General features: G+C 48.3%; 2 protein-coding genes across 8 annotated transcripts in view; both read right to left on the bottom strand.

Annotated features, from left to right (window-relative positions):
- Positions 1-24,432, bottom strand: part of LOC147114040 (myotilin-like) — a 153,814-nt gene that overhangs the window by 97,097 nt on the left and 32,285 nt on the right. For all 7 annotated transcript variants that reach the window (XM_085995575.1, XM_085995572.1, XM_085995580.1 and 4 more), the window contains 3 exons: positions 16,955-16,978; positions 14,755-14,874; positions 11,160-11,424 (listed from right to left, as the gene is read on the bottom strand). In XM_085995575.1, the coding sequence (XP_085851701.1) occupies positions 11,160-11,424; positions 14,755-14,874; positions 16,955-16,978 (409 nt within the window). The remainder of the gene's footprint in view (positions 1-11,159; positions 11,425-14,754; positions 14,875-16,954; positions 16,979-24,432) is intronic.
- Positions 17,524-24,429, bottom strand: LOC147114041 (uncharacterized). Its single transcript, XM_085996097.1, has 3 exons — positions 21,999-24,429; positions 21,307-21,839; positions 17,524-17,541 (listed from the first exon to the last, which is right to left on the bottom strand). Exons 1-3 carry the CDS (start codon positions 22,060-22,062, stop codon positions 17,524-17,526), a joined length of 615 nt encoding a protein of 204 aa, XP_085852223.1. The 5' UTR covers positions 22,063-24,429.

The following is a 24,432-nucleotide window of genomic DNA, read 5'->3' on the forward strand; positions in this document are numbered from 1 at the left end:
TTTATGGTAATTGGCAAAAGAACCAGAGGCGACATGAGGAAGGAAAAATTTATGCAGAGAGTTGTTATGATCTTGAACGGATTGCCTGAAAGGGTGGTGGAAGCAGTTTTTGGGGGGTGGTGGAGAGAAAAAAGGACTGGTACTTGCTACAGGGCAGGCCCCAAGCAGCAATAAACAAATAATTTCTGATTGATTACACAAGGTGGAAGTAGATTCAATAATAACTTTCAAAAGGGAATTGGATAAATACTTGAAGGGGAAAAATTGCAGGGCTATGGGGAAAGAGCAGGGGAGTAGAACTAATTGGATAGCTCTTTCAAAGAGCCAGCTCAGGCACGATGGCCTCCTTCTGAGCTGTATCATTCTATGATTCTCTGCAGGATTCAAAGATTACTATCAGGCTCCAGACTTCAAAAGGAGTTGCAAAATAACTCCATAGGCATGCTTTTGACTCCTGGACCTCATTTCCATATTCAGAATCCGACTCCCGCCCATACCCGACAGGAATCACTGCCTAGCCTGCGGGTGGGAGCGGGAATTCGGGTGACAGGAGGCCACATCCAGGTTCCCGCAGGATCGGTCTCCGGCAATCAGGTAAGTCTCTGGGAGGGGAATCCTGACCAGGGATGTGGGAAGGAAGCCTAGGGAAAGGGAGGCCTAAAGTTTCCTGGTGGGGTTTGAAGGACCACTCCTGCTCCTACTGACCCAAAAGGAAATGGAAAAAAAATCATAAAAACTTACTTTTCTGGGCCTCTTCTGACCCTGGCACCTGTTCCTAGCAGGTTTGGCCTGACAGGGGAGCCATCACTGTTCTTCCGCTCATCATCTGGGCGGGAAACAAGTGGGTAAGCTCCCTGCTCCATTTTAACTACCCCCGGGCTGGTTTGGAATAGGCAGGGGAGTTAAAATCGAGGCCTTAGGATCATATTTTCATCACTTTTAAAATGTTAGTACAAGGTGATGTAATGCCAGTAGAAAATGGTAACAAATGACTTGTTCATGATTAGCACTTCTCCAAAAACAATAAAGAACAGTGAGGGGGTTGGGGGGGGGATGAAATGGTAATATTCACTTGTTCAAGGCCAATTATGAAAAACTGATGCAGAATTATGCAGCTGTGGGACTTAGTTAAAAGATAAGAATTTTACTCCAGATCACACCTGTCTTTTGTTAAATCTCTTAATGCCAAGTTTTGAAGTATAACTACTGCAGTGAATAATACAAAGGTCTTTTCTGCCCCAGATTTAGGTGCAGCATCTATTTTGGGGTATCTGATCGTGCAGCTTGAGGAAGAGATAATGGAATTTTTCAGGGAGTCAGCGGGCGCAATCGGTGGCGGGTCGGGTGGGAAAGTGGTTTATTTCCCCAGCAGCTTGGGATCCCACTGTGAACCCACCTTTCCCGATGTCGAGTCTGTCCGTGCTGAGTAGACCCGACACACAGCGGCGGGTTCACAGCGGGGGACCCAATTCGGGTACCTAGTGGCTTGTTTAGAGCCACTTAAGAATGAATTTCAGCTCACCTTTTGCATTTAACAGCTCATCCAAGGAGTCCACGCTGGTCGAGGACCACGTCTGTCAAGCTGAGGCGGGTGTTCAGTGGCCATTGAATCAACTGATGAGTTGACAGCTTCAAATGTACAGTAAAAGCCCCCACCTTACAGAGATATCGTCCCTCAGCCATAAGCTCTTCCTTATTGCATTTCCACAACAGATTCACCATGCTGCAAGTCTTTACCTCGCTCACCATTGACAGATTGCTTCTGTCATCTCTTCTTCACCTGCCATCTATTCCATCAGCATGGATGCCCTTTATACTATCTCACCTTGCTCCTCAGAATCCCACCACAATTAGCCCCAACACCAGCAGCACCAGGTACACCAGCAGCACCAACAACAACACCATCAACCTTCTCCGTAATCACCTGATGCTGCACAGGACAGAGGGTATTAGCACCCGACCACATTGCTGTCCGGGAGGCCAGGGATGGCCTCACCATGGCCAGATTTACTTCACTTGACGCTCTACACCCTGGCTGCCACATGATGCGCCAGGTTGGCACCAGCCCACACCAACACCATAAAGCATCCCTACAATGTCCAAGCCATTCCTTTCATACTCATGACCATTGCGGGGGGTACCGTTATGTCTCATCATTCACTTCAACTCACTAAGCTACTTCCAAAGGTGCACACAAATCTGTCCAAGAACACAAAGTGTTGAAAATAAGGTTTCAATGTTTGACACCACATTAACAGAAACTTTACATGAACATTGCATAAACACCCAAGTGCCTACCCTTGTATGTTGTTAGTTGGTATGACTGCACTAGAATGAGGGTGAGTGTGAGGGGTGGCTAACGAGATGGGGATGTGATAATATAGATAGAGAGGGATGGGTGGCGGTGCAAGGTAAGTTGGTGTGAGTAAGGATGCGCAGGAGTAGGATAGGGAAGGCAGAGTAATAGGGATGTGATGAGAGGCACAGTAGGGTGAGGTTGAGTGTGGCTTTGTACTAACGTTTTGTGATCTACTAAGATCATTGAAATGTTTGCGACACTGCACCCAGGTCCTCCTGACCACATCCCTGCTTGTACCCTCCTGTGCAATGTGCAACCAGGCAGTGTTGATCTCCTGGGGAGGTCTCTTCCACCCATCAGAAGGGAAGAGGACCTCTCTGTGTGCTGTGACTCCCTCCATAAGCATATGGAGGGAGTTATGGGAGCACTTGGGTGCAGCCCTGCACCTCTGTGCAGTGATTGTCAGTGTTTGCAGCACCTCCATGCTGTAGAACACTGACAGCACAAATGTCAAAATAAATTTGGCCATGGTCCCTTTAAGGACACCGGCTGATGACACGTCATGAAATGACATCACCAGACCCGCTTCCTCTAATTGGCTGGGAAACGTGCTGGGCGGGCTTAACAAGCCCAATCAATGGAAAGTCATTCTGCACAGCGGGCTGGAGCCAGCAGCGGGGTCAGGACCCGCCACCGAAGTTGCCCGCCGTGGACCCGCCGAGGTTAGTAAAATCCTGGCTGATGTGTTGGAAATTCAAAGAAAAAAGAAAGTGCTTGATTCGCAGCTCGTTCTACCTATGTATGTGGGTCAGCTGCAGTGGATCCTCGTCATAGTGAAGCAGCAATGCATGAGTTTGCTCAAGATTAATAGGGAGGTTGTGACTGAGCTGTTCCATCTGGTCAAGCAATAGCTTCAGAGACAGTGCAAGAAGGTGGTAGGCTGTCAATGGTAATGAAAGTCACCATTATTCTCAAATTTTAGGCCCTTCCAGGTATCTCCAGGAATACATGCCAGGTGATTTGCAATGCACCACTCTATTAAGTATCTTCATACATTCACCACATACACTTTAACAAATGTTTCCAAGTTGGTGGCTTCCCCAAAGTACAGGCCATTATTGATTGTATGGATGAAACCATTTGTGCACCTACTAACAACCCAATGGCATTCTAAAATTAGAAAGGATATTGTTTTATAAACATTCAAATAGTTTGTGACCTGCAGTGGCAAACAATGATGCTCAATGTGTGGACTTGTAAAATGAACCGTATGGAATATATTTAGCATAAGGCATCTCATCAACATGCGTAATCAGTTTATACCACAGTTCAAAGTTTAGATTTGGATATTTTACAGAAGTGGAATGGCTTGCAGCTGAATATATCGCAGTTGTTGTCCATCGCAGCTCGTGGAACAGTGGAAAAGAAAGAAAGAACTTGCATTTATATAGCACCTTTCACAACCTCCGGATGTCCCAAAGTGCTTCAAAGCCAATTAAGTACTTTTGAAGTGTAGTCGCTTTTGTAATGTGGAGAAACGCAACAGCCACTCTGTGCATAGCAAGGACCCACAAACAGCAATGAGAAAAATGACCAGATAATCTGTCTTGCTGGTGATGGTTGAGGCATAAATGTTGGCCAGGATACCAGGAGAACTCTCTGCTCTTCTCAAATATTGCAGACCTGGCTCCCTCAGTACTGCACTGAAGTGTCTGCCTAGATGATATGTTGAAGTCTCTGGAGAGGTGTTTGAATCCACAACCTTATGACTCAGAAACTGAGCCAAGGCTGACACCTTAGGCTTTAAGTGTGTATTTATGCTGGAAACTGTTTACAGTGGAGTGCTCCATATTGAGAGAATAGAAATCGAGAGAGCAAGAGAGAGAGAGGCCTTGTGGAAAAAATCAATAGAGAAAATATGATCTGTAACAAGGAGGCAGGCTGAGAGAAAGAGAATAACAGAAATCAAAAGAAAATTTAAAAGGAGTGAGTGATGGACAAGGTATGAAAATAATTATCTAGTAAGCATTGTGGGGAGGGATAGTGAAGAGCAGATGGTAAACAAATGTTTGAAAGTGTTTCTAGCAGTGGGGGTCCCTGACTCAAACTGTTGAGTGCAAACAGTTCCAGGAAACTCTTCACATTAGCTGTAAGAAGAGGTCAATAGATAACTATTGCTTTTAGCCAAAGTCCATTTGTGCTTCCTGTTTGAAAAGCTAGCTATTTTTGTAATAAATCTTACCTTTTTGAATGGATGCTTCGTTGAAGGACATGTTCAAATTCTACATGGGCACATTCAGTGTAAAGCTTCAACATGTTTCTTTTGCATACATAGAATGAGGAATGCAACATTTTCTAAGACAGTCTTGAATAAGCCATGTGAAATAGTTTAAAAACCATCAGATAAAATTGTTGTAATGCACATCAGTGTTTTTATAGCATGAAGTACAATATTAACTTCGGTGTGGAGATGCTGGAGTTGGACTGGGGTGGACAAATGTAAGAAGTCCCACAACACCAGGTTATAGTCCAACAGCTTTATTTGAAATCACAAGCTTTCGGAGCGCTGCTCCTTCGTCAGGTGAAGTGGAGAAATGCATAAAGACACAGCTTATATAGTCAGAGAATCATGTCAGATGTTTACAGGTAATGTTTCCAACTTCCACTTCCAAAATCCATTCATTTAAAGAACCTGAATTGGATTGCTTTTCATTATCATTGTCAGCCAATCAGATCTTTCCATTAATGTATCTAATAATATACCCAAAACATTTTAGTCTGTCAGTGATCTGTAAATGTGTGGTTAAAGTAGTTCCTTTGAAGTTCTAATGAACAAGTTTTCTTTGCAGGGAGCATTTGAATCTCATTTCTAAAATATCTTGACATCTTAAGGGAATCTCTATGTTCAGCTGGATTGGCTTTGCACAGAGGAGCTATAAGCTTTGAAATTACTGTGTAATAAACATGTTTGTGTGATTTTATTTTGTCAGATTTTAATGGACACTAATTTAAAATAAAGTACATTAACACTTACATTAAAATAGTAAAGTTACATCAATGCATTAAGCATTTGGACACTAATATTGTGCACAGCAGTTTTAGGCTATATTATTAACATAGTGATGCAATGGGTGGGAGAAGCCCATTAGTCCATCTAGCCTAGTCTACTCATCCATCCGTCCCTTCCCAAGGTTCTGGAACCAATAGCCCTATATCCCTTTTACTAACAGGAATTCATCCAGTCCTTTTTAAAGCCTGGCATGGTTTTCTGTTCCATAAATCAGTTCCACAATTCTATAACTTGGAATTTTTAAAGAATTGCATAGATTTCTTCTTTTTCTTTAATGTCCTTAACTTTAAATTGTGTTCCCTAGTCCTAGAATCCTGTGACTTGACAGAAGAACCTTGCTGGATCCAAATTATCCACAACAGTGAAAATCTTAACGACCTGTAACAAGTCCTATCCTCGCCTTCCTTCATTCCAGAGAGTAAAATCCCATGATAAATAACCTTTTCTCATAACTCGGGCCTCTTAATTCAGGAATCTGCCCTCCTCTGGATTCCATCCGATAATTTTGCATCTTTCCTGAAACTGCACACTGTACTCCAGATGTAGCCTCACCAAGGCCAGATACAACTTCAACATCATCGTTGACTTATTAGTAACATCCCTAATATTCAACCCAATATTTTATTTGCTTCACAGACCACTGAATACAATGGCTGTAACAGCCTATCTGCCAATGCCCCCATCTTGGTAGCTTTTTCTCTGTAGATGAAATCTCAGGAGCTTCTGATGCTGTAGGTGAACTGGTAACTTATATCGTTGATCAATCACAGCCAGCCTCAAGGTCAGTTACCTCAAGCATGTTATCATAAAACATGTACTCTACATTCTCACTTCTTCTACCTGATCCCACCAACTAAGGTGAGACTCACGTATTTTAAATTTATGGGGTCATCCCTTTTTTAAAAGTAGGGGTAACATTTTTTATTGTAACCTCCTTAGCCAATTCCACCAGTACACTTAGATTGAAATTGTCTGATCCTGGAGCCTTGTTTACCTTACACCTTCTAACTTTTCTAATGTGCCTTCCTTTGTGATACTAAGGCCTAGAAAGTCATTGACGCCACTTTTGGGGCGCTAAAGTGGGGCGTCCGCTAAAGTTTGCGGCCGCCGCCAAATCGATGCCACTTCTCCGATATTCATTAGCTTCGCCCTAGGAGTTCGGGCGAGCGCTAAAACTGCTGCTGGACGCCTCTCTTTGGGCGTTAAGCCGGAGGTGGTGATCGATAGCACCGAGGCCGGGCGCAGCGCAGGTGCGGCCATCTCGTGATTGACAGCAGACACCCTGGCGCCGGCCAGCTCTTAAGGGGGAAGGGTTGACTGTGTCTGCTGCCACGCCCTGGATAGTGGAGCCCTCCAGCTAGGCCTGAACACTGCTGCTGGACCCAAATAGCGCCTGAAGACATGGAGAAGGCCCGTGAACGTGCGCAGCGCTTTTCAGAGCGTGATCTGAGTGTGCTGATTGCTGCTGTGGAGAAGAGGCGCCATGTTTTGTACCCGGACAATGGCAAGAAGGCGACGGTCCGCGTCTACAGGAGAGCCTGGAGGCATGTCGCCACCAAGCTGTCAGCCAACAGCGACGTCCCCAGGACCGGTGCCCAATGCCGCAAAAAGTTAAATGACCTCACATGCATTGTCAGGGTGAGTACCCTTTCCAGTGACCTCCTCATCCTTGCATGTGCACCTCACATTATGGGCAAAGGGACCTGAAAGCTCTAATGGCCAGCCTTCATCCAGCAGCTATGGGACAGGCATGAGCATCAATTGCACATTCTGCACTTAACACACTGGCCAAGCTATTCCACCATGGGAGGCATTGCACACCAGATCATGGCGACACACTGGCCAGGCTATTCCACCATGGGAGGCAGTGCACACAAGATCACGGCGACACACTGTACTTAGAGGCCGTCTTTTCTCTTGCAGGCCAAGCTGGCGAATAATCGCAAGAGCCGACTGCGACAGGGGGAGGCCGACCCCATATCCAGCCACTCACCGACCTGCAACATCGCGTGGAGCGCCTCATGGGTGGCCGGGTGATTGGGCCCGTTGCATGTGGAGATGCCGACCCTGTTCTGGGCAGCAATGGTAAGGACATCACCTTTTGCACCTCTCTCGTCCCATTTGCGCATCAGATCTACATCCTTTGCCACTGTCCGACCAATGCGCTGAATGCCACCACTCATGCATCCCGCACTGACGCCCTCTCCTCACTCTAAAGCTACTCTTGTGCCTTCCTGCTTTCAGATGGTGAAGAGGAGGTCCCTGAACTTGCCAGTGACAGACCCTCCGAAGAGGAGCAGGAGGAGGAGCAAGAGGAAGGCGGCCCATCAGGGGAACCCTCAGCCGCGGCCACCCAGGCCAATGTAGGGGCCACGTCTTCCCTGGAGGGCAGCGTGGCGGAAGTGTCGAAGGGGAGGGGAGCTCCTGGGACCTGCAGGCTGCAGAAAGGCGGGAGGGGGGTGGAAGCTCGGCGGCCTTCTCCCCAGAGGGAGGAAGCGTCGGAGGGGAGTCCAATTGCTGGGCCCAGCGGCCTCCAGCAATGCAGGAAGGGTCGGCCAGCTCGGCGGCCTTCTCCCCAGAGGGAGAGTCCGGCCTCCAGTCAGGAGATGCTCTTCGCCGAGGAGATGGAACGCCTCGAAGACTTGTCCGCGGACTCGGAGCGCCGGCACACGGAGCTCATGGCGGCAGTGGCACGGTTGCCTGAGTCCATCGATTCCCTCTCTCGGAGTGTGGCGGAGTTCGGGCCCTCAGAGGCCACCAGTCGGGCGGAATACCGGGCAGATCAGGCAGCGAGTCGGGCGGAATTCGGGGCAGCTCTGTCAGCGACTGGCCAGGTGATCAGTGGTGCCGTCCAGTCACTGGCTGCTCTGATGCGGTCAGTGAACAGGTCAACACGGACACTCACTGCTGCCACACTCGCTGTGTCAGCCAGGCATCGCCAGGGCACCCGGCGCGCTGCAGCAGCACAGCGGTCTGTCCCTCGGCAGATTGGTGCGCATGCTGCAGTGCTGGCCCGGGCGAGTGCCAGTGTCTCAGGTGACCAGCGAGCGCCTGCCATCCGCCAGCTTGCCGCCATTCCTCCAGCCGCCACTGCCAGTCCCCCAGTGGAGCTGCCAGGAGCTGCTGCAGCGACTGATGCTGGCCAGCCACAGCTGCAGCAATCAACAGCCGCCCGCTCGACGGCCAGACCTCGACTAGGCCGACCCCCAAGGGCATCTGCCGTCACGACATGTGCCCCTCAGGAGCCGGCCCCCAGCCTTGCAGCAGCCAATGGCCTTACTTTAAGGCGGAGCAGCAGGGCGGGCAGGGGCCACACAAAGATGGCCAAGGCATCGCCCTAGCGGGCCAAATAGTCGAATGTGTGGCCATTTGTGTTTGTTACTTGAGGCCGAGAATTGGATGTTTGTTTTTTGAAGGCCGATGATGTGATGTTTGTTTTTGACGAAGGCCGAGAATGACGGCCATTTTAGTTGCCCTATTTTGTTAATCCTCTCCAGGTTGTGGGAGCGAGTAATGTGTTTGAGTGTTTTTTGGGGGTTTCGTCTGTTTTTGGTTTTCATGTGGGAAGGGCCCAGAGTTTGTACAATAAACCATTTTATTTATTCACATTGTCCATGTTTGATCTTTGAAGTGTTTGTTGCCTTAACCGGCTGAGGGCTTGCGGAGCGGCTGCAATCATGTTCTATCATTGGCACAAGCCATTCCCTGACAGGGGGCCTAGAAGTGACGTTCAATAAGCCGCCGACGGGCGGCCCTTGGACCTTGTGCGTCCCTCCTGGGCTGGTACTCCTCGTCCTCGTCGTCCTCATGCTCCTCCTGCTCCTCCTCCTGAGGTGGTGGTCCAACGTGAGGTGGCAGTGCCTGAGTCCTGCGGATAGCCAGGTTGTGCAGCATGCAGCAAACGACGACGAATTGGGAGACTCGATCCTGCGAATACTGGAGGGCTCCCCCGGAGCGATCGAGACAGCGGAACCGTTGCTTGAGCACGCCGATTGTTTGTTCTATGAGGTTCCTCGTCGCTTGATGGCTCTCGTTGTATGCCTCTTCAGCAGGGGTCGTGGGTGCGCGGAGCAGGGTCATGAGCCAGGTACACAAAGGATAGCCTTTGTCCCCGATAAGCCATCCTCTTGGGGGAGGCTGTGCCTGGAACATGTCAGCCACAGTTGTCTGTCGCAGGATAAAGGCATCGTGGCTGCTGCCTGGAAAGCGGGCATTGACAGCTAGGATGCGCTGCCTGTGGTCACACACCAGCTGTACATTGAGGGAATGGTAGCCCTTCCGGTTGCGGTAATCCTCAGCATGCTCAAGAGGTGCCCGCAAAGCCACATGCGTGCAGTCAATGGCGCCCTGCACCATGGGGAAGCCCGCTATTCTTGCAAACCCCACTGCACGCTGCTGCTGCTTGTCCAGGGTCATGGGGAAGGAGATGAATTGATGTCTCCTTCTGAAAAGGGCTTCGGTCACCTGGCGGATGCAGCAATGCACGGCGAACTGGGAGATGTTAGCGATGTCCCCAGTAGCGGATTGGAAGGAGCCGGAGGCATAGAAGTTGAGAGCCACCGTCACCTTCACTGCCACCGACAGAGATGTCCTGCGCATCAGCTGTGGCTGCAGATCTCTCTGAAGCAGCCGGCAGATGTCTGCAACCACCTCCCTTCGGAATCGCAGCCTCCTAACACACATCGCGGCAGACATGGTCAGATAGGAGGTCTGCTGGCGGTATACCCTGTGTGGGTAAGGCCTCAGTTGGCGACGCCTGTTGCCCCCTCTGCGTCTAGCCAGGGCTGCCACTCTCTCACGGCGTCTGTAAGCCCTTCTGGCATAAGGCTGAAATTCAGCGTTGCCACCCAATGCAGCCCCCATTATATGCTGGCAAACACTGAGCTCTGAATGAAGGCAAAGATAATTGGTAAGCTCTGGCCTGAGCCAAAAATACCTGTCCAAGTGTTGGTCCAAACCAGTAAACTCTCCTCCTTGGTCTCTGTCCAAAAAACCGTTGCACAAGAGTGAATGCTGCAAAATGGCTGGCCTTTATACTGCTGGGTAAGTGCCCTTTAATTTGCACTCCCCGCGGCCCGGCTGGGCTGTGTACCGTTCCACTTCACAGTCGCTCGGGCCGCCTGGCGCACAATGGGCCGGCGCGAGTGAAGTTCCGGTTTGGGGCGCACAAAAGGCGTTGCACTAGCAAATGACATCATGATGTGCGCGCGCAGCAGGGCGCGCGCTAAGACTTTGCGCCGGCGCTAAATGTGTACTGAAGTTGGGGCGAGGCGCAGATCGCGCTGCGCCCGGCCGCTAAGCGCCTAGCGCTCGAAATCTACTCCTCCTAAGGCGCTAACGGCTGCCGCGCCCAACTGAATTTCTAGGCCTAAGGGTTTCCAGACAATATCTCCTTTAGACACCTTTCTCAACTCAGGCACCTCTCCCCCATCTTTCAATGGTAAAAACAGTAACAAAATAATGATTTAGTAATTCTACCACTTGCTGTCCTCAGTCACAGTCTCCTATAAGTTTCAATTATCTGTTCTGTCCTCATTTCAACCTTAACATTAACAACTGTACGGTCACTGGACTCCAATAGCTCCCTTAGTCCAACTTGGCTTATTTTTCTCTCTTCATTAGTTAGAAGAAAATCCAATATTGCCTTCCTTCTTGTGGGTTCCCTCACTTGTTTAAGAAAAAGATTCTCAAAGTACTTCAGTAAACTCCCTTGTGCATACAGATTGTTCCACTGAAAGCCCCAGTCGACGTCTAAACAGAATACTTTGCTGCGATTATATGTGTACTCACAGTTCAGGATTGTGATTCAATGCTTGTGACTTCTTTGATGGAGAGGTGTCTTCATCAGGGCAAACTTCAAGGGTCTGAGCATCCAGACCAAGTGTGGCATGTTTATATGTGGTTTGCCTTGCGTTCTCCAATACACACTGGTTACTGTGCTTTATTGTAGTTTGTATCCCATTGTCATTCACAAAGGTTGGATGTCTCATGGAACTACCTGGATGTACTCCTGTGCTAGACTGAAAAGCTTGAGCTTCTTGAGTCTCCTGATTTTCTGCAAAAATAAATCGTAAATAATGTAATATATCATTAATAATGTGCATTGATGTATAGTTAAATTATTTTTTACAATTTAAAAAGTAAAATGAGAACTTATATAAGCAGAGCTGCTTGTTGGACACAGGTTCGGGTCCACAATTCAACATGCAGCAGTTTTCAGTTCTGAGCTGTGCCATCATGGGGAGCCAAACACCAAGCGAAAGACAGGCTCCTCTCACAAGAAGAGAGGGACAAAGGAAAAGTCAGCATCTTAATTGGCTTTTGCAAACATTCTAATGACCAGCCATAGAGCTGTTTTGTTAGAAGGTTTGGAAAAAGGTGTTGGAGCCCATGTTATCAACCAAGGACAGTACATAACTTAGGGATATTATTGAAAAGGGAAGGGAAAGAACTGGTAAGATTAAAAAAGGAAAATAAGTTTGGGAGACTAAAATTAGCCCGAGACCCCAGTACAATCACATGAGGCACCTCTGGTAAATTTGTCCCAGGCCATCATAATGACAGCTTATCATCCCTGCATGATTTACTAAAATTGCTTTGGTCAGTGAAGAATTTTTTTCCAATTAACAAATTTCTGATGGGATCTCTAGTCTCCTTCTGTGCTCTATGGTTTTATCTCACAGGTCTGCTCCCATACAAATCAGTGAGCATGGCGAGAGACTGCCCAGCAGCAGGGGCATAGCTTGGGATAGATTATACAATTACATTGTGATCCATCAATAACTGCTTCTGTGAAGTCGATGAATTATCATCCATTTTTTAAAACCTATGTCTGAGTGTAATGTTGCTGTTTGGCTTTGCTCACAGGAATCACATTCTATCACACAGGGGTCACATTAATAAGTTTTCCATAAAAGATCATAGCAAACTTTACAGAGATATTACTCTTGTCTGAATTTGTAAATATTAAATTATATTGAATTTATTTCATACCCCAAAGTAATTTATGTTTATACTGCTTGCATTGAAGTGTCCTAAATGCATAGAAGGGGCTTACTTGAGCAGAGCTGCTTGTTTATAACTTCGCAATGGTCTACCATATGTCCCTCTTTGCACTAGTGTGCTAAACAGCAGGAAATACTCAGAAATAAGAATTCTGAAACTATATTAGCATTTAACTTTTTTTAATTTAATGTCGTTGAGGTGGGGAATGGAACACTTTCAGACACCCACTGCCACCATCCTGTAACTCTCTTCCCTGGCACAACAATGTATCTTAGCCCAACCTCAAAAGAGCACCATATGCTCCACTAGTGTGATATTTTTCAAACCTCCCACCTCTTATTGAGATGGAAATAAATGCTCATCTAGCTGAGCACAAATCTAAGCACCTGTGCTTGCTTTGCAGAACATATACTAAAATGGGAAGTATTTATTTTGAAAACTTTTCTCCTAGAATCAAAAATTGGGTGGTGTCCATTTTGGGGCGCTAATGTTGCCGGGGCGCTACTACTGAATTTTGTGGTGGTACGTAACGCCGCGTCATTGCAGGCCTCTTCCCCTGATTAAAGGGGAGGGGCCTGGCGCAGCGCGCACTGGGGCCCTGCTGGACCACCAGGGAGCAGGGTGCCGTGAAAACAGCCCGGCACTCAAGAGGAGTGCCGGGCTGAGTGATCACGGCCGGCACTCCGAGGATAAAAGGGGAAGGGGACAGGTGCTGGCAGTCGGCCAAAATAAAAATGGCCGCCCGACACCTGCCCTTTAACTTGTGCCGCCGCCGCTGCCAAACCGCCCCTGATCCTGTCACACATATCGTGTGGCGATAGGTCAGGGGGCGCAAGGGAAGTTTGCGGCCGGGGCTGCTGAATTTCGCGGGAGGCGTTCACCCATGAAATTCTTACGCTTAGTAAAAGCATGAATGGGGATTCTCCTCTTTGATTGGTTGGGCCAGCCCACATGATCCCAGGGGCGCTTGCGAACCACATGCACCCCTGGGATACGTGGGCTTCTACACGGGCCTACGCGTAGAAGCCCAGGAGCTCAAGTCACCGTGGATCCCGAGGCAGAAGGTTAGTTCGTATATATTTTGCCGGTTGGAGGCTTCCACCCGCGGGAAGCCTCTGACCGCAAATTCAGGGCCATTATGTTTCAGCTGCTCTACATTAAACGTTACAACATATTGAACATGCTAAATATTGTATGAATCACCTGATTTTTTTTGATAAATAATATATATGCTTTAAAGATGCTTTAATGCTGTCATATCATTACCTTGGTCACACTGAGTGCAGCTACACAACACAATGAGGAGGGGGGAGAGTTGCTCTGGTCACTATGTGCTGTGAATCGTAAACAGCTTTTTGAATGCATTTACAATGGCCCTGAATTTGCAGTCGGAGGAGTACCAGACCCCCCCAAAAAATCCGAAAGTACCTGGTGTCTTTGGAGTCTTCGGGTCCTGGGCCTCCAGGCATACGCCTGCGTAAAAGGCCCGCGGATCCCAGGGCCGCAGGCGGTTCGGAAACGTTCCTGGGATCACGTGGGCCAGGCCAACCAATCAGAAAAGGGGAATCCTCATAAGCGTATGAGAAATCCCCAAATAAAACACAATTCTAATAAAAATAAATATTCCCATGTTCCAAATTAATTAAAAGTCCGTTTGATTAAACATTTAAAATAAAAATTAAATTTTTTGAAAAATAAAAACATTTTATTCCGGCCCAAAATTTACATGAACTAATTTTAAATGATTTTCTATGTTTTAATCATTTTTAAAATTTCAATGTAATATTTATTTTAACCCTTACACTGGTAAAAGCAGGCCTAAGGGTTTTGTGGGCATGCGCTGGGCAGTAGTTCTGCACCAGCGAAAGCGTTTTTGGGGCATGCGGGCGATCTGTCGAGGAGAAACCTGACAGATCGCAAGTTGTAGGTTTTCGGGCATGCTCAGCGTACGTGGAAACCCGAAACTTGTGGGGCCACTCTGGGGACTTACGACGGCGTGTGCGTATGCTGTCATCAGCCCCGCAAAATCCTGGCCAATGTTGCTACACATAGCAACTAGTGCCGTTCTTCCCTAGGATTAGTAACTTTATATGGTTTCATAGAGTGCTCGAATTCTACTTACTGTGCCCACATAATAAGTTAATTATTTAATTTGCGATTTTGTACCTTGATCAGAAATTAAAGTTGGATATAAATTGATCTATTTTACCGCAAATTATATTTTTGTAAGTCTCTTTAAGTGGGTTTAATTTTATAGAAAATGATTTAATCTTAATCCTTGGCATTACAAGTGCATGCTATTGTAGTGTGGCTGGCATGCATTTTTGTTTAATGTTTTGAGTTCAGGCCACAGTCATTCAATGCAGTGTACATACTGTACCTGAATAGACAGTGAGCTGGCCACAGCATGAAGTTGCGCCATTCCAGTTGGTAGCAACACAATTATACAACCCCGAATCCTCTGGAAAAGCTTCTGTAATGACCAGTGTGCAAACCTCTTCTATAATAAATATAAATTTTGAAAGTGATTTTGCTGAATATTTCATGCCTGAATCTAAATGGACATAATTACAGTTGCAAAATGGAAAATGGAGCAACAAAATTGCTCTATCAGCCACTTAGCACATTATTGCACATCTGTCCCAATTACAGGCATTTTAATGTCATTGAGCACTTCTGTCATTAACCAGTTGAGTGCAGAATATCCCTTACAGCTTTCCCATTACTGTATGTCCATGCTTGCAATCTTGTGACATTTTCAAGAATAAGTTTCCAGAATGATTATAAAGAATTCGTTATCGCCTGTTTTTCGCTCATTGATAATAGTTAAAAGGACCTCCGATGAGTGTCAATCTAGCCCAATACATCAATTTACCATTTTCACAAGATCCCAATATCATGGATGAATCTGCATTCCTCTTTTCTTACGGCCTTTCATTATTTCACTACAAGTATGCAGTTGAGTAAATACTTAACTTACTAGGTTAGAAATGACTGTATTTACAGTATTAAACCATTAACTGAGCATTGCCTATGATTTTCCAATGAATTAAATTAAACATGCCCATGAATCATAATTTTACTGTTTTACTTGCCTGCAATGCAGCTTTCAGCATAATGACTGCATAATAGATTATCAGATGGAGCATGAGAAGCACTGATTATGGTCAGTGCCTTTTTGACTACACTAAACAGCCTTTACATCCTTGAAGTAGCACATGGGAACTGAGTCCACCTTTTAATCAATGATTTCTCAACACAAAGGCCCAGATTTTGCAGTTGTAATGACAGCAAAACTGTCAACGTTCGCCGTCATTACTCTATGAATCTGACAGCAACTTCTGTCACCCGCACATGCGCAGTTAAATGCGCAAATCCAGAAGTTGCTGTTGGTGATTCCCTGTTCTTCCACAGGGTACGCTGTTGCAGTCCTCACAGATGGAAATCTTACAAATCACTTGAATTGACGTGAACTTCCACTTTTTATGCTCTAATCACGCTGTGAAAACCCTTGAAAAAGTTAAGCCTTGTTGAATGAGGTGTAACTGGGTATTTAACAGTGTACTAAGTCATAATTACTGCTGAACAACCTCTCTGGCCCTGAAAAACTAATTTTATATTTGTGGAATGTTAAATTTCTCCATTATGATAAAAATTCTCATAGATTTTTAAAATAATACAAATTAATCTTTTTAAAGTTTGTTTTTGATATTTCACCTTCTACCTTAATCCTATGTGTATCTCCCAATTTTTATTTTGCTCTGTATAAAATGATTAAAATGTGAAGGATAATCAGTGCTTTTTACTTCTGGGTTTGCTGTCTGTGAGAACTCTTCAATGTGATTGGCTGCTTAGCCTGCTTGATGACATCACTGTTGCTGGATGCCGGAGATCTCCTATATGTTGGCGCCAGAATGAAATTAACACCAGGAAAGGTGAAATCCATGCCAGAGAAATCTTTGTGGACTGCTTTTTTCGAGGTCAACGACGAACACTGTCACTTCGCCGCTGACCACAAAATCCAGGCCATTAGAATATAGAAAGCAAAGAAAGTGCTGTTTCAAGGACCAAGTGCTGGAACTACGGCTACGCCCTCACTCTCGGTCCATCCAATGTAAGCTATGGAAGGGCCTACCTCTGGACATCCCCAGCACCTGCCTGAGTCAGGGGGTATGCCCTTTTAATAAGTAAATCGGGGTCCTATGATGTACATGAGACCCTGACTGCCATTTTTAAACAGTGCTGGGTGGAATTCCATTAAAACACCAATTATGCCACTACTAATGAGCTCAACAATATTAACACACGGCTTCAATGTAATAGCTCCACAAGTCACTGCCTCTCAACAGTAATTTAGCAGTGTGTGATAATAATTGGTTAACTATGAGCTCCTCTGCACTCTCAATAACTGGAGCCTAATCCGTGCCCAGCCAGGTGGTTATTGTACGGCCGACAGTAATTTACCAGCTAACAATTCTGTTTAGTAATAGAAATAATAATCACCAAACATATTTAATTTAGATGCATTCTATTTGTTTCTGTTAGATGAATAATGTTAGATACAAAAAAATACTGCTTACCAGGTACTGCTGTTAAACATGCCTCTACAGGTTGGACACACAAGTGAAACAAAGAAAGGAAGAAAAAAATGTTATTTTCTGTAAATAAGATTCTAGAAACTACTGAGAAGTGACAAAATATTTATAAATTGTATTGAGTTGTGTCAGTAAATTCTGTTAATATGCTGTTCCCAACCAGCATTACTGTGATCATTTGCATACTGATGAAGAGTAGAATGATGTAAACATGCATCGTATTTTGACTCTTTGACTGGTGGCACATAGCTTTTCTGGTGTTTAATTTTAATTAGTGGCACCGTGTGGCTCTGTGCTACTAATAACAGCCACTTAGGAGCTGACGTCAGGCTTTCAATCTTGGCAGCAGTTTTTAAAATTTCCAAATGTGTGACCCTGATAACCTAAGAGCTCACAGTGGCACTGGTACACATTTGGGGTAGCGCTACCGATTTTCATTGATTTGTGCCCAGTGAAGAAACATCCATTCAGACTTTCCATACTATGTGAATCTACTTTGTCCGTGATTGTCATTCTACTGCACCAGCACATAGCAGGAATGCATTGGAATTAAGTTATTGGCCCATATTTTCCTGCAGTAGCGAATTTGGCGGCATACACATTAATTAGGGGGAAAAATTCGGTTGATTTGTGCCTCCCGTTAGCGCCCTAAGAGCAAAGCAACTAGCGCTTGGGCGCAGCGCCGCTAACGCCTCCTGCGAAATTCAGCAGGAGGTTAGCGGCGGCAGCAACCGTTAGTTCCCCGCGTTGCTGCGCCTCCGGCAATGACATCATCGCCATGCGCAGCACCCCGCTCGCGCTCTGACTGTGATCTTCAATAGCGCCCCCTGACTTACTGTCCGACAGGGTCAGGGGGCCCTATCTGTGGCAGGGGCGGCGCAAATTATAGGGGAGGTGCCGGGCGGCCATTTTTGTTGCTGGCCGCCTGCCAGCACCTGCCCCCGTTGCAGTCTCCGGTCTCCTGCGAAGCCCCCCCACGGGATGCCGGCTGCGCTCCGTGAGCCTGGAACTTCTCTTGAGTGCCGGGCTCTTTTGCCGGCACTCTGATCCCTGGTGGCCCAGCTGGGTCCCGGGTCGCGCTGCGCTCGGCCCTTCCCCTTTAATAAGGGGAGGAAGGCCTGCAGTACCGCGGCGCTACGTGCTGATGCGCGTGGTGCTGCAGCACGTACCACCGCGACATTCACTCACCGCTCCCCAAGAGGGAAGCGGGGCGCTTCCAGTAGCGACCCAATTTTGCCCCCTAAATCTTTCCATCTGAGTGTGCCAATCTCACCATTGAGAATTTACTCCATATTTTCCTGCATTTCTTATTAGAATACACTGCAACGAGCATAGCAGCGAATCAGAAGCTGTGCTGCTAACAGCAGATGTAAAGGTACCAAGAGGATCGTGTGAACAATGGAGTTTGTGTGTGGGTATAATTGAGTAGGATGTGGACTAGCTTTATCACTTTATATAAAGCAGGAACAGTCGGGCAGGCTTGGCACTCGACACTACCCCAATTCAAACTGGAACCGGGAGAGAGTTGGGCGGAAGAGCTCCAGGTATGGCACCGAGGCATCTTGGATATACGAGGGCAATCCTAAATCAGAAACGGTGCCTGTTGTACTCAATGAGCACTGTTTTCTAGATGCAGGATTTCTGGTCCAATTGCTGTTGCTAAAGTTGGTTATAAATTTTCTGCTGGCATTGGAAAAATGTTTAAAGGATCCGGTCTCGGAGCAATAAATCACGCTGCTGTCAGGCTATCAGCATAATTATTCTGGGCCTAGAAATTCAGTTGGTTGCGCCAGCAGTTAGCGCCTTAAGAGAAGTGAATTTCGGGCGCTATGCGTGTAGCGCCCGGGCGCAGCGCAGTTTGTGCCTCACCCCAAATTAAGTGGACCCTTAGCGCCGGCGTAAAGTTTAGCGGCCGCCCGGCTGCGCGCGCAGAAAATGACATCACATCCTCGTGCAACGCCCTTTGCGTGCCCCGATTCCAAACTTCAGTCGGACCGCCCCATTGTGCGGCTGGCGGCCAGAGCGTTTGTAAAATGGAACGCAACACAGCCGACGCGGGCCCCGGGGAGCGCAAATTAAAGGGCACGTACCCTGCAGTATAAAGGGCAGCCATTTTGCAGCAAACACTCTTGTGCAACGGATTTCTGGACACACAACAAGGAGGAGAGCTAACTGGTTTCGTGCAGCAATAGCTCAGGTATTTTTGGACTCAGGCCAAAGCGCTGCAAGTGCCCTGTTGGAAATTTGACTGTTTGACAGCATTTGATGGGGGCTGCATGGGGTGCCAACGCGGAGTTTCAGTGCCATGTGCGTAGGGCTCGCAGACGCGGGGTCAGAGGGGCAGCCCTGGCTAGAGGCAGAGGGGGCAACAGGCGTCGGCAACATAGGCCTTACCCAGTCAGGGTATACCGCCAGCAGCGCTCCTACCTCACCATGAGTGGCGCGCGATGTGTAAGAAGGCTGAGATTCCGAAAGGAGGTGGTTGCAGAGATCTGCCACCTGCTTCGCAGAGATCTGCGTCCAAAGCTCAGGTGCAGGACGTCTCTGTCGGTGGAAGTGAAGGTGACGGTGGCATTGAACTTCTATGCCACCGGCTCCTTCCAATCCGCTGTTGGGGACATAGCGAACATATCCCAGTTCGGCGTGCATCGCTGCATCCGCCAGGTGACCGATGCCCTTTTCAGAAGGAGACGCCAATTCATCTCCTTCCCCATGGCCCTGGAGAGCCAGCATCAGCGTGCAGTGGGATTTGCTAGACTCGCGGCCTTCCCCTTGGTGCAGGGCGCCATTGACTGTACGCATGTGGCTTTGCGGGCACCTCTGGAGCATGGCGAGCAGTATCGCAACCGGAACGGCTACCATTCTCTCAATGTGCAGCTGGTGTGTGACCACAAGCAGCGCATCCTGGCTGTCAATGCCTGCTTTCCAGGCAGCTGCCACGATGCCTTTATCCTGCGGCAGAGTACTGTGCATGACATGTTCGAGGCACAGCCTCCCCCAAGAGGATGGCTACTCGGGGACAAAGGCTATCCTTTGTGTACCTGGCTCATGACCCCGCTCCGCGCGCCCAGGACCGCTGCGGAAGAGGCATACAACGAGAGCCATCAAAGGAGCAGAAACATCATCGAGCAAACTATTGGGGTCCTCAAGCAGCGGTTCCGCTGCCTTGATCGTTCCGGCGGATCTCTGCAGTATTCGCCGCAACGGGTCTCCCAATTTGTCGTAGTTTGCTGCATGCTACACAACCTGGCTCTCCGCAGGATTCAGGCACTGCCACCTGACGTTGGACCACCACCTCAGGAGGAGGAGCAGGAGGAGCAGGAGGAGCAGGAGGAGGAGGAGGAGGAGGAGGAGTACGTTCCCAGGAGGGAGCGACAAGGTCCAAGGGCCGTCCGTCGCCAGCTTATTGAACGTAACTTCTAAGCCCCCTGTCAGGGAATGCCTTGTGGCCATGAAGCAAGATGAATGCAGCCGCTCCGCAAGCCCTCAGCCGGCAAAGGCAACAAAGACTAACAAGAACAACCATGGACACTGTCTGAATAAAGATAAATTTATATTTGACAAAAATGAAACCCCTTCCCACATGAATCCCAAAAACAATCAACAGCCCCCACAAAAAGTGCAACAAACGACTCACTCCCACAACCTGGGGAGGAGTAACTCCACATTTGAACAAACCAGGCCTCAACCTCGGCCTTAACGCAAAAAACATACCCATAAACAAAACAACCATGGGCAAAATAAAGATGTCCACTGCCATATAAAATGAAAGCTGGCCACACCCTCTACTTAGTGGCCCGCGAGGGCGAGACCTTGTCCAGCCTTTTGGCGCCCCTGCCCGGCCTGCTGCTCCTCCGCAAGCTCTGCCCAGTGGCTGCTGCGAGGCTGGGGGAAGGCGCCTGAGGGTCAGATGTCCTTCCGCCAGATGGCCTTGGGGGGCGGCCTACACGGGCTTTGGGCCTCAAGGGGCCGGCTGTTGATTGGCGCACATGTGCATGGCCACCATCAGCTCCAGCCGCTTGCCGTTGACGCTCCACTGGGGGAGTGGCGGCGACGGATGGCGCAATGTGGGCAAGCTGGCGTATTGGAGGCACTGGCTGGTGATGTCGCACGCTGGCACTCGCCCGGGCACGCACTGCACGATCCGCACCAATCAGCCGAAGGGCGGATCGCTGTGCTGCTGCAGCGCGGCGGGTGTCCTGGCGATGCCTGGCTGAGGCAGCGCGTGTGGCAGCAGTGAGTGCCCCTGTTGCCCTGGTCTGCGCCCGCATCACATCCGCCACTGACTTGACGGCATCAGCCAGCGACTCCATCGCCGGAGGCATCCGTTCCACTACCTCCATCATCATCCGGCCACTCTCGGCATTTGATGCCCCAAACTCCCGCACACTGGTCGCCAGCGACTCGATGGCCTCAGGCATCCGTCCCACCACCTGCATGAGCTCTGTGTGGCGGCGGTCCGAATCCTCGGCCATTTGGTCCAGCTGGCGCACCTCCTCCGAGGTGAAGGTGGCCGGACTGGAGGCGGGACTCTCCCGCTGGGGAGCAGGGGTCCGAGCTAGGCGACCCTTGGCACGTTGCTGGCGCCGAATGTCCACAGCAACTGCACTCCCCTCCGATCCTTCCCCCCTCTGGGGGGAAGGCCGCGGCCCACCCGCAGCCCTCCTGGGTGGCTGGACGCCACTGGTCCCAGCAGCTGCACTCCCCTCCGAAAGTTGCTCCAGGCTCTCGTCCAGGGAAGACGTGTCCAACACTTCGCCCTCTGCTGCGGGACCTGAGTCCTCCCCTGATGGTCCGGGTTGCTCTTCCTCCTCCTCCTCCTGTTCGGAGGGGCTGTCACTGGCAGCTTCAGGGAGCTCTTCATCACCAGCTGAAAGCAGGAAGGCACAAGAGTAGCTTCAGAGTGAGGAGAGGGCGTCAGCGAGAGAGTCATGACTGGTGGCATTCAGCGCATTGGTGGCACAGTGGCAAAGGAGGTAGCTCGGATGCGCAAGTGTGACGAGAGAGGGCCAAAAGGCGAGGTCCTTACCATTGCCGGGCAGCGGAGGGTCGGCTTCTCCGCACGCTCTGGGCACAATCACGCGGCCTCCCATGAGGCCACTCACGCGCTCCTCCAGGGGAGTGAGCTTCTGGAACTTGGCGCGGCCTCCCCCGGTGATGTCGCGGCGCTTGCGATTATTCGCAAGTTTAGCCTGCAAGAGAAAGGATGGGCTCTAAGTACGGTGTGTAGCCGTGACGTAGTGTGCACTGTCTCCCATGGTGGAATAGCTTGGCCAGAGTGTAGCCCTGATCTAGTGTGCACTGCCTCTCATGGTGGAATAGCTTGGCCAGTGTGTAAAGTGCAGAATGTGCAATTGATGCTCATGACTGTCCCAAAGCTGCTGGCTGAGGGCTGCCCATTAGGCCTTTCAGGTCCCTTTGCCCATCATGTCAGGTGTGCATGCAAGAATGAGGAGGAGAGTGGAAAGGGTACTCACCCTGACAATCCTGGTCAGGTCATTGTATTTCTTCCGACATTGCACCTTGTCCCTGGGGGCATCGCCGTAGGACGACACCCTGGTGGCGATCTCCCTCCAGGCTTTGGTGTAGACGCGGTGGGTGGGATTCCTGCCATTGTCTGGGAACAAGATCCTGCGCCTCTTCTCCAATGCTGTCAGCATGATATCCAGATCACGCTCTGAGAAGCGCAGGGCACGCTCACGGGCCTTATCATGCGTTGCCATGGCTCCTTGGCCTCAGCAGCAGTGTTGAGGCCTAGTCTGAAAGCTGCAGTGTGCAGGGCGTGGCAGCAGACCAAATCGTCCCTTCCCCCTTGAAGAGCTGGCCGGCGCCACGGGATCTGCTGTCAATCAAAAAATGACCGCACCCGCGCTGCGCCCCGCCTCGGCGCTATCCCTCTGCACCGCCGGCTTAGCGCCTAAAGATAGTCGTGTAACGCCTCTTTTAGTGCTCCAGCAACCTCTTAGGGCGAAGCAACTGAATTTCGGCGAAGGGGGCGCAACTTTGGGGCGGGCGCTAAAGTCGGGCGGGCGCTAACGTTAGCGCCCCAAAACTGGCTATACTGAATTTCTAGGCCCTGGAGTCTAAGTGGCATCAGAGTGAAAACTAATGTTAAGCCAAGAAAATTGCCAGTGATTTTAATGGGAGGGTGGAGCTATGATAATGAACTTCTTACTGTTTTTGCCAAGGGTAATGGCAGAACAGTGCAAAAGTTACAGGAAAATATGACACGGCATAAGTAATGGCATAAGTCACTAACTCCATAATTTTCTCTTTCTTTTGTGTCGTTCAAGGGTTACTACGACATAGATGTGCCATTACAATGCTGCAAGCCCCCAGAAAATCAGACAGCTGTAATCTATTGTTAGTACAGCTGAATAATATTAATCAATAGATTTTAGACAATTAATTTATTGCAGAATTGTATAGACTACATTTTACTGCTGTGATTTCATGCTCCAAGATGCAAAGACAGTGGGGGTCATTTTCTATCTTGGAGAGCAGTAAACTGGTGGTAATAGTTCGGCTGCCCACTGTACATCCCAACCAATTTTCCTTTCCATTGAAGTTGATTTTTTTTTAAAACAGGATACACTTCCTTCCCCTTTCTGTTTTTTTACATCGCTCATCTTCAGCATCAGAAAAGGAGGGAGGTTGGCCAGTGTCCAAATAAACTGTTATACCAGCTGGGAATCTCATAAGAGCAGATTAATGATGATTTTATCTTCCCTTAGCCCATGCGCAATGCCCACACAAATCATGAGGCTGGAATTAGGAACTCAAAGAGGTGGGTAAACGAGCCTTCATCCCATGATTTTGTTTGTTAACATGATACATAGTTTACAATACTCATGTTTTGATTTAAATATTCTTAAGTCAAATTTTTGAATCAGCAAGCCAGAATTACACCTGGGTGCAGAGGAAGAAACATGCTTACACTGTGCAAGATGTTTAAAGTAGCTTTTTCTTTATGAAAACTTTATTTTAATGGATTTTCAAAGTAGAATAATGGACATGCTGAATAGACAGTTAGATGGTGGTCATTAGAACTTTTTTTTTGCTTGACAAAAGATTACAAGAGCCATCATTCCTCTTGCTCACCATATCTAATCGAATGGTAAAACTTGACTTTTCAATTCGGGTCAATTGTGATCTTTAGAATAGAGCTGGAGTGAAATCTGTTGAGAAGGGGCATTAAGGGTTATAGAGGTAACCTTTGTGGTGTTTTTTTCAGGGGAGGTGGGGTAGGAATTTATTTTTACTATAAAGTAGGGGATTCATTGGTAGCGGTGGTTAGCGAAGGGGAAAAACTACTGACCCTTTAAGGTGAAGTCATTATGTGGTCCTAGTCACTTTGCTACTAAGAGGAAATGGAGATACACTGGACATAGTCATACCCTCAACAAGAATCATTAGTCACTTTATACTGATTTTAAACAAAGATTCTTTAGAAAGTGCAATAT

The sequence above is a fragment of the Somniosus microcephalus genome, chromosome 8 (genome assembly GCF_052327205.1).
Source record: "Somniosus microcephalus isolate GS21.2 chromosome 8, FLI_Smic_1.0, whole genome shotgun sequence".
NCBI classification, from domain to species: domain Eukaryota; kingdom Metazoa; phylum Chordata; class Chondrichthyes; order Squaliformes; family Somniosidae; genus Somniosus; species Somniosus microcephalus.

Bases quoted from the DNA above. Each gene is read 5' to 3' on its own strand.
- LOC147114041 (XM_085996097.1), bottom strand. From the start codon at position 22,062: ATGGGAGGCCGCGTGATTGTGCCCAGAGCGTGCGGAGAAGCCGACCCT. The intron at 21,840-21,998 runs GTAAGGACCTCG...TCCTGCTTTCAG, and splicing joins CCCTCCGCTGCCCGGCAATG to CTGGTGATGAAGAGCTCCCT.